This window comes from Trachurus japonicus, chromosome 1 (assembly GCF_045865225.1).
Source record: "Trachurus japonicus isolate A0001 chromosome 1, Traja_1.0".
Classification (NCBI taxonomy): Eukaryota; Metazoa; Chordata; class Actinopteri; order Carangiformes; family Carangidae; genus Trachurus; species Trachurus japonicus.
In genome coordinates, this window is record NC_140907.1 from 34,905,383 (window position 1) to 34,924,752 (window position 19,370).

The following is a 19,370-nucleotide window of genomic DNA, read 5'->3' on the forward strand; positions in this document are numbered from 1 at the left end:
GTTTGTTGAATGAATGAATGAACTTTCTACGGTGGCCCTGAGGTGCAAAATACCGTTATTATCAGAAAACCGTTGTGTTTTCTCTTTTTGTGTTGTGTTTTCTCTTTTTGTGTTGTGTTTTCTCTTTTACCGTTGTGTTTTCTCTTTTTGTGTTATGTTTTCTCTTTTACCGTTGTGTTTTCTCTTTTTGTGTTGTGTTTTCTCTTTTACCGTTGTGTTTTCTCTTTTTGTGTTGTGTTTTCTCTTTTACCGTTGTGTTTTCTCTTTTACCGTTGTGTTTTCTCTTTTTGTGTTATGTTTTCTCTTTTACCGTTGTGTTTTCTCTTTTTGTGTTGTGTTTTCTCTTTTACCGTTGTGTTTTCTCTTTTACCGTTGTGTTTTCTCTTTTACCGTTGTGTTTTCTCTTTTTTCGTTGTGTTTTCTCTTTTACCGTTGTGTTTTCTCTTTTTGTGTTGTGTTTTCTCTTTTTACCGTTATTTTCTCTTTTTTTCGTTGTGTTTTCTCTTTTACCGTTATTTTCTCTTTTTGTGTTGTGTTTTCTCTTTTACCGTTATTTTCTCTTTTTTTCGTTGTGTTTTCTCTTTTACCGTTGTGTTTTCTCTTCCTGTGTTGTGTTTTCTCTTTTACCGTTATTTTCTCTTTTTTTCGTTGTGTTTTCTCTTTTACCGTTGTGTTTTCTCTTCCTGTGTTGTGTTTTCTCTTTTTTTCGTTGTGTTTTCTCTTTTACCGTTGTGTTTTCTCTTTTACCGTTGTGTTTTCTCTTTTACCGTTGTGTTTTCTCTTTTTGTGTTGTGTTTTCTCTTTTACGGTTATTTTCTCTTTTACCGTTGTGTTTTCTCTTTTTGTGTTGTGTTTCCTGTTTTTTTGTTGTGTTTTCTGTTTTACCGTTGTGTTTTCCGTTTTGTTGTTGTATTTTCTCTTTTTGTGTCAAGAAACATAGTGTTGCATTGTAAAAGTGTTTTCTCTTTTTGTGTTTTCTCTTTTACCGTTGTATTTTCTAATTTGCCGTTGTGTTTTCTCTTTTTGTGTTATGTTTTCTCTTTTACCATTATTTTCTCTTTTTGTGTTGTGTTTTCTGTTTTGTTGTTGTGTTTTCTCTTTTTGTGTTGTGTTTTCTGTTTTGTTGTTGTGTTTTCTCTTTTTGTGTCAAGAAACATAGTGTTGCATTGTAAAAGTGTTTTCTCTTTTTGTGTTGTGTTTTCTCTTTTACCATTATTTTCTCTTTTTGTGTTGTGATTTCTGTTTCCCGTTGTGTTTTCTGATTTGCCGTTGTGACCCCCCCCCCGTAGGGCCACACCGTGTAAACCCCCTGTGTGACTTACTGCGGGTGCAGCTTGTAGAGCGTGCCGTCCACGCCCACCGTGACGTCCAGGTGGTCCAGTCCCCGGTTCTCGCGGATCTTGTCCACCACGGCGGCCATTCCGGCTCCGCAGATCTGCGCGGCGCGGCGGGACACGGTGCCGCACACCTCCTTGACGATGATGCTGTCGTCACAGGTGCTGTCGAGCCCCAGCTGCTGCAGGATGGCCCTGACCTGCAGCAGCGCCAGGCGGTCGCTGTGGAGACGGAGCGAGGAGGGAAGAGGTCAGAGGTCAACCAACAGCAGGAGGAGAGTCACCGGATACCACACAGCTGTTCCCAGAGGCTAAGGTAGGCTTAGACAGAGCAGAAACTCACCAAGTCGTCACATCGCGTTTACCCCCCCTTAGAAGCAACTTCTCTGTGAACAATGACGCCTCAAGTGCACGTTTTCATACAGCTACTCTAAACCAGGGGTCAGGGCCGGCCCTAGGATTTTGGTGGCCCCTAAACAAGATTTTTGTTTGTGGCCCTGCACTCTAAGCGCAAACACCAAATCACTGGTTAAAACTGAATACAGACGTGTTTATGCCCTCTGAGGTTTGAGGCCATTTTCTCGACTTTTACATATTTTCTTAAATTTATCTTTTTAAGATACTTGCAGATGTAACAATACTCAAGTGTTTTATGTCTAAATATTAGAACCTCCGCTGTAAGCACACTGAGGCCAGTTTGTCCTAGAACACTGTATAAAGAAATAATTTAGGCCAAATGCTGGAAATTTGAGGTCTGCTTTTTGAAAAATTTCAAATCCCTTGTGAAAACACACCTTCAGTCATGAGAATGAACTGTTTTGGTGCTTGAAATAGGATATGAATACAGTAATAGATAAGTGTGGAAAACAAGTCATGTTGTCATTCTGCCGTTCTATTTTCACCAAATGTCTCAAATGTGAGATAAAGAAGCTGAATACTGACTTCACATTACATAAAGCTTGTAACGCGCGTGCAGACCTCAGGATGTTTAAATGACTTGATGAACCCCGGTACCTTTCTGATCATGTGGCCCCCCCACCTAACGGCTGTGGCCCTAAACAACCGCATAGTGTGTTTATGCCAGTGGCCGGCCCTGCCAGGGGTTCTCAACTTCTCACTCTGGGCTCCACATTTTCCCATGGTCATTAAGTCGCGACCCACTTTTATAGAATTCAAACCAAGAATTTTTTTTTTTTTTAAGCCTTTAAAAACTCATTTTGCTCTTTGTTGAGCAAAGTGCATAAATTTCAGAGCACATGAATGAAACTGAGGAGGACCATGACAACTGCATGTACGGAAGTGAATAAAAAAATATCAAACTGCACAAAATGGAGACCAACAAAACGATATATTTGACTTCCAATGCATCTCTGCATTCAGAGCATATTCACAAAAGTGAATAAATATCAAATTGCACAAAATAAAGACCCACAAAACAAAACAAGATTCACTGCATTCAGGCCACATTAATAAGAAACTGATATCTTTGCATTCAGAGCAAATGGAGCAAATAATAAGAAACTGAGGAGGAGCATTACTGTACAACTGCATGTGTGCCTTTCAAAATAAGTTACTTTTCAAAATAAAAGACATGTCCAACATCAGATGTGCATTAAATATTATTTTCTTTTTTGACCAGCTGTCCGCGACCCATCCAGAACGGGTCCGCGACCCACTTTCGGGTCCCGACCCACCAGTTGAGAACCACTGCTCTAAACCACACCAGTGGGTTTGCAGGTTTTGTTGTGTATAAGCAGAGTCAGCTGCCGGTTTTCATTCACTTCAAACACTGTTTCAGCTGTTTTGATTTGCCGCTGTAGCTGCAGATTAAATAATATCCAGCTCCAAGTTACCACACACAAAAAAATATTTGTCTGCAACCAAAGCAGGAGTGGCTTTTACTGTGATGAATTAGAAATCAATGTTAATCAATGTCTGCTGGGAGATGTATAATTCAAACTAGATTTAATGAAATTTAATGAAAATACATCTGATACAGGATATAAATCCTCTACATCAGACTCAAAATAATGACTACATACAGAAAATAAACACAAATATACATACATACATATAACAGAATAATCCGAAAATAATCTCCACATTACCTCAAAGAAAAACAACGAAAAAAAAAAAAAGGCTACAATTTCATAACCTTGCTTTATAATTATATTAAAAAATCCTTATTTGACCAGAAATGATCAAGTCTAGTTTTCATTGAGCTCACTGACGGAGTTGCACTACATCCTCAGGAAGCTCATTCCATACTTTTACAGCCCTAAGTGCAAAATTTGTCACAACGACATTTCCGACCTGCGATAAATTTGGTTACTCTTCTCTGAACTGCTTCAATTTAAATTTTTTCAATATATTTTACTTCATACATCAACTTAGATATTTTAAAAGTCAACCAAAGGAGACGGGGTTAAATCAATACATTCCTCCCTGACTGTTTAAACCTTGAGGCACCTTAAAAATGAACTTCCACTTTTTACCCTCAAGTCCTAAAATGGTGCCGCTCATAAAAGTGTAATAAATCTTTTTCACTTTCACCACAGGACATCTTTTCAACAACTTAAGACATAACCTACAGTAGGTTTGCATTTTAAAAAAACCAGCTAAAACTATTTGTTTAACGACCCAAAAACTTGTTTGGTTTCTACCCTGAAATAAGACGGAGTAGTTTGCAGCAGTGCTCCTCCGGGTACACTGCAAAACTCAAAATCTTACCAAGAATATTTGTCTTATTTCTCGTCTAGATAGATAGATAGATAGATAGATAGATAGATAGATAGATAGATAGATAGATAGATAGATAGTCATTGCGCAAGTGCAACAAAATTGGAGGTGCAAATCGCAATCCCAGGTGCAAAAGTATAAATACAGCAGCAATAGAGAATAGATTAAAAACAATAATTTAAAAACTCTAGAAATTTTTTTTATCCCACACACATACACACACACACACACACACACACACACACACACACACACACACACACACACACACACACACACACACACACACACCATACATATTGCACATTTCTAGTCAAAATAAATGTTATTATATTTAAAATAAGACTCACATAAAAAGTAGCTTGTTTTTAGACACTTCTTAACTTCTTTCAAGCATATTTTCCCTTGAAATAAGAAATAAGTAGAAAAATCTGATAGCGGGGCAAGTTTTTCTTCCTTACTACAAGCACAAAAAACCTTGCTTTCACTGGCAGACTTTTTTAAAACTCATTTTAAGTAAAAATTTGTTTGATTCAAGTGAAAATTATCTACAAACGAATTCATTTTTAGGTGATGAGTCTCATTTTAAATGGAAAGAGATTAATTTTGACTGGAAATGAGACATTTTGACAAGAAATAAGACAAATATTCTTGGAAAGATTTAGAGTTTTTGCAGTGTAGGTAAAGTGTGGAGGCGTTTGGTTCTCTCACCTCTCTATCTGCGACAGGAACTTCGTCTCGAAGATGCCCCTGGTCTTCAGCGTCTCGGAGATTTGTCCCCGGAAGAGGAAGCCGCGCTTGGTCAGGTCGATCAGGATCTGCCTGACGATCTCTCCCAGGTACATGCCGCTGCACATCTTCTCGTACCTGAGCACACGAGAGAGTCTCAGTCTTAGATCGCAGCCAGAAGAAGAGTTATGTTCTTATTACATCTCTTATATCTGAAATAGGGATTTCACGATCATAGATTTTCTTGGTACGATTATTGTGTATTGAAATAATCACGGTGTTACAATTATTAAGCATTAATTAATTTCACAACACTATTAATGTGTAAAATCAAATAGTCAAAATATAATTACATTGCTATTTATTTACACAAAATATAATATTTTAAGTATCTATTAAAGGGACAACGAGGAGTTTCTATTTGGTTATAAAAAAGTCTCACGTTAATGTGGATGAATCTACGTTACCCACACTTGTTAATGGGCCCATTTTCGATAAATATATTGTTTTGAAATGCTGGTTGAGCCGACCAGCATTTCTTTACTTTCGGTTTCGTGGCGAGTCATGAGAATAACGCCGCTGAATCGCCGTTTATGGTCGGAACTACGACGGTATGTGATCGTCTTCCAACCTCTGACTTTAATTCTTGATGAATGAAAACATGAGTCTGTCTTGCGCCGGTCAAAGAATTTCACGGTGCGCGGAGGCTCATAAATGTAGTGAGAAAACACTTCGCTTTTCCAAAACTCCTCGTTGTCCCTTTAAAATATGACCAATTATTAATCCCCTAGGGGAAGTGTTTGAAGCACTCCTCCCATTAGCAACGCCAGCCCATAGCCCTGCCCAGAGATTTACAACATACAGTGTTGTGAATGGACCCAAAGAAACGGCCTATTTTCGCAGCCTAAAAGAGGTTTTACCTGAAAAAAAAATACACAGTTCCATTGTTCACTATAATATAATTTTTTCCAGCCCCTCAAAGTGCAGGAAAAACACAGTTTTTATTTGGACCTAACCAACTTAGGCGTTAGCGCCCGCCGATCAGCAGTTGGTTAGGTCCAAATAAAAACTGTGTTTTTCCTGCACTTTGAACGGCTGGAAAAAATTATATTATAGCGAACAATGGAACTGTGTATTTTTTTTTCAGGTAAAACCTCTTTTAGGCCGTGAAAATAGGCCGTTTCTTTGGGTCTGTTCACAACACTGTATGTTGTAAATCTCTGGGCAGGGCTATTATGGGCTGGCGTTGCTAACGGGAGGAGTGCAGAGAGTCTCCTACTGCAATTAAAGGGATAGTTCAACATTTTGGCAAATTGGCCCATTGCCATAATTGCTATAGTCATAGCAGTAGGTTCGTTACCTTTAATTGTAGGTGTAAGCTATTTTTAGTACAGCGGAGCGCAGCAGCTGGCTGCTCAGAGCTACGCTATGGAGGCTAAGGGAATTTCTTGGTTTCCCTCATTAAACTCATCAAATACAAAATCCCAAAACTCCACAGCGCTTTTGTAGACAAGTTGTGAGCTGCACAACCACCACGCTATGAGATAATGACGGAACGATATGAAACGGAGCCGTTTTCGAGGTAAATTCATACAAAACCGCTGATGCGCGTTGCGTTCAGGGACAGTTTTTCAGCAAGCAGTCTCCGTATTTACCCTGTATTTACCTCGAAAACGGCTCCGTTTCGTATCGTTCCGTCATTATCTCATAGCGTGGTGGTTGTGCAGGTCACAACTTGTCTACAAAAGCGCTGTGGAGTTTTGGGATGTTGAATTTGATGAGTTTAATGAGGGAAACCAAGAAATTCCCTTAGCCTCCATAGCGTAGCTCTGAGCAGCCAGCTGCTGCGCTCCGCCGTACTGAAAATAGCTTACACCTACAATTAAAGGTAATGAACCTACTGCTATGACTATAGCGATTATGGCAATGGGCCAATTTGCCAAAATGTTGAACTATCCCTTTAAAGTACTTAGGGGCTATTTGTAGATCATACAACCCCACTTTAAAAAAATGCTACTATCCCTTTAATCGTGGTATTTAACGCCACAATTAATTAATCGTAAAGATTCCTAAATACCGTCACTTTCCAAAAAGGATTATGTCGGGAAAAGGTGAATACGCAGATACTGGTCCATTTACCTAACGTGATATTGAATTGGTAGGCGTTTAAATGCTAGAGTGCAACCCCACTTTAAAAAAATGCTACTATCCCTTTAATGGTGAAAACAAGTAATTCCCTAATCTGAAAGTTTGCTGCGGCAGTGACATGGCCTGGATACTTTGGTGTTGTTTGAGACTAGAAGCCTCTTGACCTTTGTTTGCCTTCGTTGAGCGAGTTCTCGTCCACCGCCTGGTCGTACTGCGTCCTGATGTCGTCCAGGCAGCCGTTGTCGCCGAACGCGCCCCACTCCATGTTGACGCACATCCGGCCCTCGTTTCCCTCCACGATCTCGATGTTCCTCATCTCCTCCATGTAGCAGGCGTTGCTGCCCGTCCCTGTCAGGACGGACGGACGCCACAGCGTGAGACCACATGTGCATCGCATCGTCCAGCTGCTTCACAAATACACTGCTCAAAACAATAAAGGGAACGCTTAAAGGGATAGTAGCATTTTTTAAAAGTGGGGTTGTATGATCTCCAAATAGCCCCTAAGTACTTTAATTGCAGTAGAAGACTCTCTGCACTCCTCCCGTTAGCAACGCCAGCCCATAATAGCCCTGCCCAGAGATTTACAACATACAGTGTTGTGAATGGACCCAAAGAAACGGCCTATTTTCATGGCCTAAAAGAGGTTTTACCTGAAAAAAAAATACACAGTTCCATTGTTCGCTATAATATAATTTTTTCCAGCCCTTCAAAGTGCAGGAAAAACGCAGTTTTTATTTGGACCTAACCAACTGCTGATCGGCGGGCGCTAACCCTGGGCGGAGGGATATGTGATTACGTGAATTTGAAACTGAATTTTTCCTGCACTTTGAAGGGCTGGAAAAAATTATATTATAGTGAACAATGGAACTGTGTATTTTTTTTCAGGTAAAACCTCTTTTAGGCCGTGAAAATAGGCCGTTTCTTTGGGTCCATTCACAACAATGTATGTTGTAAATCTCTGGGCAGGGCTATTATGGGCTGGCGTTGCTAACGGGAGGAGTGCAGAGAGTCTGCTACTGCAATTAAAGTACTTAAGGGCTATTTGTAGATCATACAACCCCACTTTAAAAAAATGATACTATCCCTTTAAACAACACATTGTAACTCCAAGTATATCACACCCGTGTGAAATCAACCTGGGATGATAATTTTGATTTACATTCATCATTTTTATGTTATTTTGTTCTCAACACACTCTACTATATATTGAATAACGATTTTAAACTGTAATATTTAATTAATTGAGATCTAAGATGTGTTGTTTAAGTGTTCCCTTTATTTTTTTGAGCAGTTGTATTATGTTTTTTTTTTGTTTTTTTGTAAGAATTTTTTTTTTTTTTTTTTGAGCCTACCTGCGATCAGTCCCACCTCACAGCTGGGTTCCTCATACGCACAAGTCATCATTGTTCCCACGGTGTCGTTCACTATGGCAACCACATCCAGCTCAAACTCCTACAGAGGAAACGACACAAAAGGAAAATTAGTCACAGGCCTCTAAGATACACTCCTATAAGTCCTATAAATACCAATAAGGCTCCCTATGCATTCGCTGCCACGCTCCAATCTCACGATTCAAGACTCATGCTTGGTTGTAATCCAATAAATCCAAATATATAGGGAGAAGCTGAAATGAATTACAAGTTTATTATCAAAATGCTCATGCGAGAGAATTATTTCTCTACATCTGCAACGCCCAAAATGTCAGATTATAATTTGATTGGAAGATTTTTACATCCAACTGTTGCTTACAGAGATTAATATCAGGCCTGGCAACTTTTCAAACGCCACACTGAACTTAATATGCACTTCACTCACATTCCTAGACAAAATGCACAGCGAGGCCAAGAAACGAACACTCCCACGCACACACACACACACACACCCACACACACACACACACGCACGCACAATACTGATGATCATCCTTGTCATCACTGAACAATAAGGTCCCACACTGCAGCCCCAGAGGGCAATGCCTACAATTCCAGGCGTTATTATAACATGCTGTTACGACAACACCCACACACTGCTGCGGTTACCCTCCCACCCCACCCATCCGCCACTGCTTTACCTCTCCGTCAATCATTTACAGTCACTTAATACTTACTGGATCCTCCATCTAAAAGGGTGAAATCAATATATGAAACTCAAAAGTGATGACATTGGAATATCTTCAATAAACTTCATCAATACAAAAACAGATGCAAAAATAGGCTCAAAATGATGTAAAACGTATAGAAGGAGTTACAGTACACTGCAAAACTCAAAATCTTACCAAGAATATTTCTCGTCTAGATCAGATAGATAGATAGATAGATAGATAGATAGATAGATAGATAGATAGATAGATAGATAGATAGATAGATAGATAGATAGATAGATAGATAGTCAATATAGATAGATTAGACAATAGATTAAAACAATAATTTAAAAACTCTAGACATTTTTTTTTATCCCACACACATACTGTACACATACCATACATATTGCACATTTTAATAGGCATTTAGGGCAGTAACGGCTGCGGTCATTTCTAGTCAAAACAAATCTCATTATATTTAAAATAAGACTCATCACATAAAAAGTAGCTTGTTTTTAGACACTTCTTAACTTCTTTCAAGCAGATTTTCCCTTGAAATAAGTAGAAAAATCTGATAGCGGGGCAAGTTTTTCTTCCTTACTACAAGCACAAAAAACCTTGCTTTCACTGGCAGATTTTTTTAAAACTTATTTTAAGTAAAAATTTCTTTGATTCAAGAGAAAATTATCTACAAACGAATTCATTTTTAGCTGATGAGTCTCATTTTAAATGGAAAGAGATTAATTTTGACTGGAAATGAGACATTTTGACAAGAAATAAGACAAATATTCTTGGAAAGATTTTGAGTTTTTGCAGTGTAGCATCTCAGCTCTGTGTGGGTGGGGTGGGGGGTAATTATGTTGAAACTGCAAACTTAAAAGCTTCAAAGGTGTCTTATGTCAGCATGTGAAATGCATCCTGTAGGTTTTAATTCCTAGGCATCATTAACCTATGACAACGAGGAAACAAAACAAAGGCCCATGGACCTGCCACCTGATCAACCAGAGGTTTGCGTGTGTGAAAACCTGTTTAAGCCTGGTAAAGTGGGTACGTATAGAAAACAAGTTTATCTGACTCATCTTGTTCTTGCATCTCTTCATTCCCTCACATCTGGGTCATTCCAGCTACTGTCGGGGGTCCCTATAGCTGTCTTAAAGCTATCTTAAAGCTGTCTTAGCTCTTCAGTTATAATAATACTGTTTAACATAGCTTCTTCTCTCTGTCTGTCTCTTTCTTGCCTTCTCTCTCCCTCTGTCTATCTCTCACTCACACACACCCACACCCACACACACACACCACACAAACTCAGAATAAAAAAAATGTCATTTTAACAGGTAAATGAAGCATTCTGGAGTGTATGAAACTGGTCTAGTGGGGAGCTGTGGCTGGTCTTTCTTTTAATATTTTGACCTGGAGTGGCCTTTAAAGAGCCTGTTTCCTCTGCTTCACCTTCACATTCAGGCCACACTTTCCTCATCCACCACTTATATTCAAATTTCTTTATTAGGATTAACCCCTTGAGGTGTATCACCTCGTTTTCGAGGGGGTCCCAAGTAAGAAAGAAGGATAAGGAAAAGAGAATAGAAACGCATAACAAATACAACATACAGTACATACAACATTCACACACAAACACTGGAAAGAGTAATCCAGACATTACAAACATTACAGCCTAAGCATACAAGAAATAGTGAGCTATTACAAGCAGTTAACTTGAATGCATAATATCATATTATGGGGTATAGTAGCTGTACATAGCATCAAGGACTCAGAAATGGGCAGTAGGTGGGTCCATCTCATGGGGAGATGGTGAAATAAAATAGGACCTCAACAACCCATGAACAGTCAGATGTTTCAGGTCATACATGAACATTCAACCTTAAAGTGAGATGACAATGCACGCTTGAACAAACTAAGAGTAGGGGGGGATCTGATGTTGGCAGGTAAATTATTCCCTATGCCCTATTCTCATTTCTATCTTGATAGCTGTGATGTCAGATATTAATTATGAAAGGAGGCTCCCACATGCCGAATAATAAGAACTGACATGTCCTGCCTATAGGCTGCCCTTCCCTTTCCTACAGCATCTGATCTATCTGATGACACAAGTCAGGGTCCTGGAATTTGTCTTTCTCTTCTATACAAACATTACACATCTCCGAGTTTGCAGGTATCACACACACACACACACACACACCTGTTGTTGTGCTATCTCTCCCTCCTCTGCCTCTGGACTCACACACAGCCAGTATCACAACTAAGCATAAAGTCTTCTAGCTTAATGCTAACGTATAATGTAAAATCTCATAGACGGGCTAACAAATTAGCCGTTCAGCAGCTGCTAAAAGTTTTAATTTTTTTTCATGCGAGAAAGTCACTGTTAAATCCCCAGTCTGTGGTCAGTTTATCCAGATATCGCCTGTTAGGAAATTTGCTGGTTAAACTCTTTTTAGGAGATTATCTCATTGATGAAATCTAACAACTGTGGCAGTCACATTAGTTTGTTTGAATGAAAAGTGAAGCTTCAGGTGCGTATTGCTGGACAGAAGAGCAGTGCACAGATATCATCACATTTATATAAATAAATCAACGATTTCCAATGAACCGATCAGTCTACATTGAAACTTATTTTGTTAAGTTAACATTACGGTATGATAACCACTTGCACTTTTAAGAAGAAAATGGACATTACTAGGCTACTATATCTAGAGGAAAAAAAACAAGAGTGTCGTAACTCTAAAATCAATAATGCCACATTAGTTATTTTTATACAACTCCTTCTGTTCCGTCATCTTGCTGGTGAACGAGGCATATTATGGGAAATCCGTTGTACCCCTTTGTTTTAAGTGAGCTCCCAGATAATCTTGATTTCTAGGGCTATGTAGCCCTTCCCCTTAGCCCTAGCTCTTGACCAGAAGTAGAATTGGGACACCACTACCCCTCACATGAACGCGCAAAATTAAGGGGAAGGGCTAAGGGGGAGAATTGAGATTGGGCCTTTGTAAGAAGTAAGCGATCCGGTGGTTTTGGTTAACTTCCTGTCAGCCGATGCAGTTAGCAGTCCCCGCCCTCGTCCCTACGTCACCACATTCACGCGCATCCCTTGGCTGCACACACAGAGAGGACCGCCCCTTTATGCCGTTCTCTCTCCTCATTGGATAAAGGTTGTAGGATACAAGGAAAGTTTTCTCCTCGGCTTACAGCAGAGCAGAGTGACTGACAGACCCGTGTTTCAGACCAAACACTCTATATATAAGTGATTGCTGTCGGAAGATAGAACTATTTAAGACTTATATTATTAACACAAATATTCTGCTTACTTCTGCTTTAACGCAAATTCAACCAATCTCAGTGAATAATGTGCGATCTTGCTATTTTGTCCAATCACCACAACTTTTCCGCAAATTGGACCAATCATCTGGGCTTTCCGTGAGTTCCACCAATCATAGCAGTCCTTGCGCAAACGTAACACCAACGTAGCCACCAAATTCACTTTCTTGTCTTTGATGTGAAGATGCAGGCATGTGCGACTCAAACGTCTCACAAGAACTGCTGACGCTGGGGATTGGTGGGGAGGACGCACACTGTCGTCCTGTTAACTGATTGAAGCTTTACTAGGCAAGGCAAGGCAAGGTAATTTTATTTGTATAGCCCGTTTTTACAAACAGTTTGTCTCAAAGGGCTTCACATGTCATCACAACAACATCCTCTGTCCTTAGACCCTCACATCCACTGAGGAAAAACTCCATGGAAAACCCTTTTAACAGGGAAAAATTGGAGAAACCTCAGGGTGAGCAACAGAGGAGGGATCCCTGACCCAGGACGGACAGACGGGACATATGTTGTTACAGACAAAAAAACAGTTTATAGTTTATGACAGAATGTGGGAAACATGGAAATCAGCCAGTTTTTTCATTTCTCTTGCCCTCTGTTCAGACTCGCTCGTCATTTATGCAACTACCCTTATTATGTAGATCACCCGTAAAGTGTATGCCGACCAAATACTCAAAATGTTATTACTCAAGAACGAGGATCTTTGCAACGCCTTCAGGAGTTGGTTGCATGACTTTTATACTGGCAAATAAAAATACCTGCCAATCAATTAAAGGTCAGCATTGTTGACACAGCATCTTTGCAAATGTGCCCATTTGCCTACCCATTATTACATAGGCGTGCCAGTCTAAGGTTAAATTTTTCAAAACAGGTTCCCATCAAACGCAGCATGGCAGCAGACCTCTGTAGTTCTAGTATCAGAGGAGCTGATGATGTGCTGCGATCGGACTTATTTCCTGTTACCTCTTTCCTCTTGATCGCGTCTCGAAGAAGCTCCACCACGTCTTCGCCCTCGCAGTCCGTGGCCTTGAAGCCTTTAGTCCAGGTCACGAGAATACCCTGCAGAGAACATACAGACGTGGTTTACACATCTTATTTGCATTTTAAGGTACAGACACAGACATCTTATTTGCATTTTAAGGTACAAACACAGACATCTTATTTGCATTTTAAGGTACAGACAAAGAAACGGCTCACTCTCTGGAGAGCCACTGTTAGATTGCTGAGATCTAGAGCTGCAGATTGATTTGGGGGGCAATACGCTACGAATACAATGTGGTTGGACAACTACTACATGTATAGCTGTGCATGCCGGGTACTCGGGTTAACCGTGCACATCACTAGTTCTCAACGGGCGTGAAAATGAAAACCCAACCTTTCCGGAACCATAGTTGAAGCCTGGGCCCGACCCAATCTGAATCATTTGTATATATTCTCGACCCAAACCCGGCCAAAAAAAGGAAGAAGACCTGATTCATGCTATCTATTGGTTGGGTAGGCCCAACCAGACGTGCTGGTTGTTGAGAACCATGGGCCAGCAGCAGTGTGTGTGGAGCTAGTTCGTTTTTTTGAGTCAGTTGTGTTGGTTACGTTCACACTGCAAACGAACCACTCCAGGGCTTGAATGGAAGCGGGCAGAGATGAGACCACTCCGTCTCGGGGATCTCGGTCTGCTTTTTTTTATCCTGCATCTGAGCGCGATTGCTGTGTTCGAAATCATCCACTCACTCACTCACTCCCTATCCACTACATCATGTATATGATATAGTGGACTACATCATGTAGGCCTACACGATGTAGGGAATGACGGGAGGAGAATTCGGACACTAGACGGTAATTTTCTGGACGTGGTTGCGTCAGTTGATGCGCCAGGTGTTGCCGTGACGGAAGCAGACGCGCCGAGAATCATGTAAACAAACCATGGATGTATGAAACAAACCGGACACATAAAAATAAAATAATAAAAACCGGACACTTGCGGGAACATTTGAGGATGTGATTCTGTGTGGTTGTGTTACTCGGACAATAAACTGTTGAAATATCGGAAGTTTGGTTTGGTCAACTACTGTTGTGTGTCCCAATCGTGAGTCGTTAACGGCTCTGTGGTTATTAGCTTAGCTCGTTAGCTCGTATTTCCTCCATATTCTACTACAGTTTCTTAATTAGATTGATTTAATGCTGCCTGTTAATGTTCGGATGCTGCTGCCCAACCCCTGCTCCTCGGGCGAGACAAACGGAGCGAAGGCAAATACGTCTGAGGAGTTTTTTTGGTAAATTGCCTAAATAAATCGTAGCTAACATGCTAATTAGCTTCCTCTTCTTCTCTGGCAAAACACGACCGCATTGCATTGTGGGATACGGGAGTACAAAGTAGTGTTCATCACTTGTTCACTCAATTTTGCGGTGCATTGTGAGTGTTTTGTCATCCACTACATAGTGAATGAAATTAATCGCATAGAATTCGAACAACACTACAAAATGGCGAACACACTATATAGTTAGTGCACTACATCCGTGATAGGGGGCGATTTACAACACAGCCCAGGTCCGAACGAACCGAATTTTGGGGTTAAACGCTTCCTGTCTGAATACAGCCCTAAATTTCTTCAACTTATTGTACCTTTTAAATTTATTTTTTTCTACTCCACCTGCACAGCCAGGTACACTTTCCTTGTTTTGTTTTTTCTTGATAAAGAAATATGCATTTTAATCTTTTGAGGTAGCTTGTAGAGAAGAGAACATACCGCGTCAAGGCTGGTCTGATGGCAGGGGAAGGAGAAGGTGAAACCCAGCGGCAGTCGAGCACTTTTCATTCCCATGTAATCGAGGAAGTCGGAGATGCAGTGCACAATGTGGTCAAAGAGCTGGAAGAGACATTTAGTAGTTAGATTATACACTGGGAGGTTAATAAAAGATAAAAAAATATTTGGGATAAATCTATTTCTAAGCAGTAGATACATCTGTACCTCTTCTCCAGTGCCCTGCATGACTTCTATGGGGATAGCGTAGATTTTGTTATGCATCTCCACCGATCGCCTCTTCCCGCTGCGAATCTTGACCAGAAGAACACGGAAGTTTGTCCCTCCGAGGTCCAGAGCCAGGAAATCTCCGTTCTCTGTATCGCAAGAAAAGGCCTTGTTAGAACCTTAGACTTGATAAGGTTTTGTCTGTTCAATTGCAGAACAAATATTCCTGCCTAGAGTCTCATTTGACGTCTTGTACAATGAAGTTATTAAATCTCAGTTTCTCGTATCAGCAGTAAAGGGTTTACTTCGAGTTTCAGAGATGCAAACATAATTTGCACCTCGTCTTGTGTTTATATCTTCATAGACTTGTCTAAGACAGTTTCTCATGATTGGTGTCAGTTTTATGGCATGACTAATTGCAGTTTCTGATGATGGATCACTTGTAAATAATGCAGAATAACCTGACTACCTGACCCAGCCTCACTCATTTAGTCTTGACAGTGAGCCTCTTGTGGAAAATTGCCAAGTGTTTGATGCTTTGCGTTTTTATAAGCCTCGATGCAGTGCCTCAGAGATGACAACCCTACTTCAGTTAGTTTTAGGTGTGTAATACAAGGACAACATTGTCTCATTTAGAGCGATACGATGCGATTCAATGTCTAGAAGTAACATTTATTTTGCCAAAATTTAAATCTGTGAGACGAATGCTGGATGTTGTTCTTCTAAGGGGTTGAACTAATTATTGATAGAAAGTAGATAAATAGTAAACACGACAATTACAGTGCAGTAATAATATCATTTAACCAAAAAACATTTAAAAAATACAGTATTTACAATATTAGTTGCATTGTTCTGGATCAAAAAAGTGCAATTTCAGGTTAATCGAGTATCTGCTTCAGTTCTCAGAGTGAAAAATATCAAGGCTGGAGAAAAGATTTCAGATATATCACCTAGTCCATATGATCTGACTGCAGAACACCTCAATCTGCATTCACTATATATACTTTCATTAATTTCTTTTATTTAGAAGGCACAGTGTCACACAGTAACGCACCAACGTTTCACCAGTACGAGTTTCGTGCAAAGCTGTTCATAATCATAAATTAATCATACTTACAGTACAATAAAAAGCTTCATAATGTTTATAGGTTTCCTTTTAGATTTTTTACGACTTCGTTGAATAAAACCTGTCCAACTTGTCCAGTTATGAAACATTTTTTTCTTTTTGCCTCCCCTACCTTGTTTGACAATTCAACATGTGATTGGGACCTTTTCTAAGTTAACACACAATGGGCGCAGCATACATTCACCCATCAATATGCAAAGCTTTAAGCCTAAGGGGAAATTTTCTTATTGAGTTGTATAATTTCACCCCGGTCTCAGTCTTTAATTAGCCATAGAGATCAACACTATTTGAGTAGCAGGCTGTAAAGATTTCTGCTGATAAGTTGGACATTTTAACACAGGAGTGTGTAGTAGGGATTGCTTCGTTTTGGAGCCAGTTGGGATGTCGTATTTGTTACGTTAAGTGTTGGTTGCCACCTGCACACAAAAAGCTGCTTTCTTTGACTGGTAATTACCTCCGTGTACTGTACTGTATGTGATTAGTCAATTGACGCATCTCGTTTCATGATCAGTTTTGATACTAGTTGATCGTACCAATTAAAATCGATGCACCGATGCAGGGACTGAATCGTTACACCCCTAGTTGGTCTCCCACCTCTTTGAAGCTTGGTGACATGAGGCCCTGTGTTGTGCATCAACAGAAACAATGCTCACCAGGAAATGTGCAACCTTAACAACAGTAATAAACTTCTTGACATTTATAGGTTTCCTTTTAGGTTTTTTTTCAGACTTCATTGGGTAGAACTCGTCCAACTTGTCTAGTTAGTAGTAACTACATTTTTCTTTGCCTTCCTTACCTTGTTTGACACTTCAACATGTCATTGTGACCTTTTCTAAAATAACACACCATCATTATCAATAGAGATGGGTGCAGCATCTGTGTATGCAATGCATACATTCACCCATCAACTATATGCCGGTGGTTCCCAACCTTTTTTGGCTCGTGACCCCATTTTGACATAAAAAAATTCTGGCGACCCACTCAGTTATTTTTATATGCTGCATTTAAAAGAACAGTTCACCCAAAATTGAAATTTCACTCATTATCTACTCACCCTCATGTGGACTAAGGGCTGGGAGAAGTTTCAGAGTCCTCCGTGGCTTCTCTGAGTTACAGGGGGTCTCGGCGTAGCAGTGCATGTCCATATAACGGTTGCAAATGGATACCAACTGTCTTCGTAACAAAAAGACACACCAAAAAACATCCAAATACCTCCATGCTGCTCGTATGTAATGTCCGTCATGTATTGAAGCCCCGAAATGCGAAATTGTTCCGAAAAAAATTAAATAAGTCTATATTTCAAGCTTGTTTGCAGCGGAAGCTCCTCTTCCTGGTCCGTCCAAATCTTGCGTGATTTGCACCGGCGCAAATCGCGTGGTGTGTCTTTTTGTTACGAAGACAGTTGGTATCCATTTGCAACCGTTATATGGACATGCACTGCTACCCCGAGACCCCCTGTAACTCAGAGAAGCCACGGAGGACTCTGAAACTTCTCCCAGCCCTTAGTCCACATGAGGGTGTGGAGTAGATAATAAGTGAAATTTCAATTGTGAGTTAACTATTCCTTTAATTAGAACTCGAATAAAATTTGAGAAGGTGAAAGTAAAGAATAAAGTTGTTTATGATTGTGTGTGGTGTTTTTAATCATAATTTTTTTTTAAATAATGATAATTAGTTAAAAGAATATTTTCATCAGTAATTTAATACCGTAAAACACCAATTAAAGGCCCGGGCGTTTATTTGCTTAAATCGCTCAAATCAACCGGCGTTTATTAGGGACCTGCGTTTATTTGGGACCTGCATTTATTAATAGTGTTCAACCTGGACCTCCTTCTGGGGAAAGAGGCTTCACTCTGTGGCGGCAGGCGGCGGTGGAACGATACGTGCGTTTCTCAAGGCATTACTGTAAATACGGCCAGGGCGGACTCGTTCTCTGTCTCGCTGACCTCCGTGGTCCTGGCCCGCACAGGTACCACGGTCCTCTGCCCTCTCTGATCCGCCGCAAGTTGCAAAAACCCCGCGGACGCCCAGTCTCTCCACCCCTCTCCCACACTTCAGCACCTGTGTTGGCTCGCACCACCGTCCTTTTTTTTTTTTTTTATTGAATGAAGTAGGCCTATAACTAATAATAATGCAACGTATAGCCTAACTAAATACGTGCATGAGTAATCAGAGAACAGTAGGCTGTTTACGCTACTTTTAAAAGGAGTAAAGTCATTTAAAACGAGGAGCGAGCCGAGCCGAGCCGACACTAGAGCGGATGAGAGGAGTGGACAGACCGGGCAGGAGCAACCGGCCGATGTCTCGTCGGTCCTCGGCCGTCTTTAATGTCTAGAGACACCCGCTATATTTGCAGAGAATATTTTTTGACAACCAGAAAAACAATGTTTGACCCGGCGTTTATTTGGGATGGGCGTTTAATATAAAAAATATTTTGCTACACCCGGCGGTTAATTGGGACCGGCGGCAATTTGGGACTCGGCCATTATTTGAAGTTTTACGGTAAGCTTCTTGATGTTTTTAGGTTTCCTTTTAGATTTTTTACGACTTTGTTGAATAAAACCTGTCCAACTTGTCCAGTTATGAAACTAAAATTTTTCATTGCCTCCCTTACCTTGTTTGATAGCCTGGTTGGCACGACTTTCCAATGTTGATACTCAGCATTGGGTCTGGCCAAGACGTTAAGAGAATCCATTTCTCAAAGCGCATCCTTCAAACCTGGTTTACCCGCCCCCCTCAAATGCCTCAGTCTGCTATTGGTCGAAGCCAGAATAGGCGGTGTCGAAGCTTAAACCAATCACACCGCTCTTTCCTCTACTGCGTCACGTACTTGAACACGCCTCTACCCAGAGCCGTTGGAGAGGCTCAACGTTGATTGGCTCTCGAAAAAGAGGGTGGAGTTCCCGAAAATTCGG

General features: G+C 40.5%; 1 protein-coding gene across 1 annotated transcript in view; it reads right to left on the reverse strand.

Moving 5' to 3' along the window:
• LOC146992390 (hexokinase-1-like) overlaps window positions 1–19,370 on the reverse strand; it is a 46,232-nt gene that overhangs the window by 1,623 nt on the left and 25,239 nt on the right. Inside the window, exons 11-17 of the mRNA XM_085785990.1 lie at window positions 15,330–15,478; window positions 15,108–15,227; window positions 13,327–13,422; window positions 8,303–8,402; window positions 7,115–7,298; window positions 4,785–4,940; window positions 1,323–1,556 (exon numbers count right to left, since the gene is read on the reverse strand). Of these exons, the coding sequence (XP_085642116.1) occupies window positions 1,323–1,556; window positions 4,785–4,940; window positions 7,115–7,298; window positions 8,303–8,402; window positions 13,327–13,422; window positions 15,108–15,227; window positions 15,330–15,478 (1,039 nt within the window). The remainder of the gene's footprint in view (window positions 1–1,322; window positions 1,557–4,784; window positions 4,941–7,114; window positions 7,299–8,302; window positions 8,403–13,326; window positions 13,423–15,107; window positions 15,228–15,329; window positions 15,479–19,370) is intronic.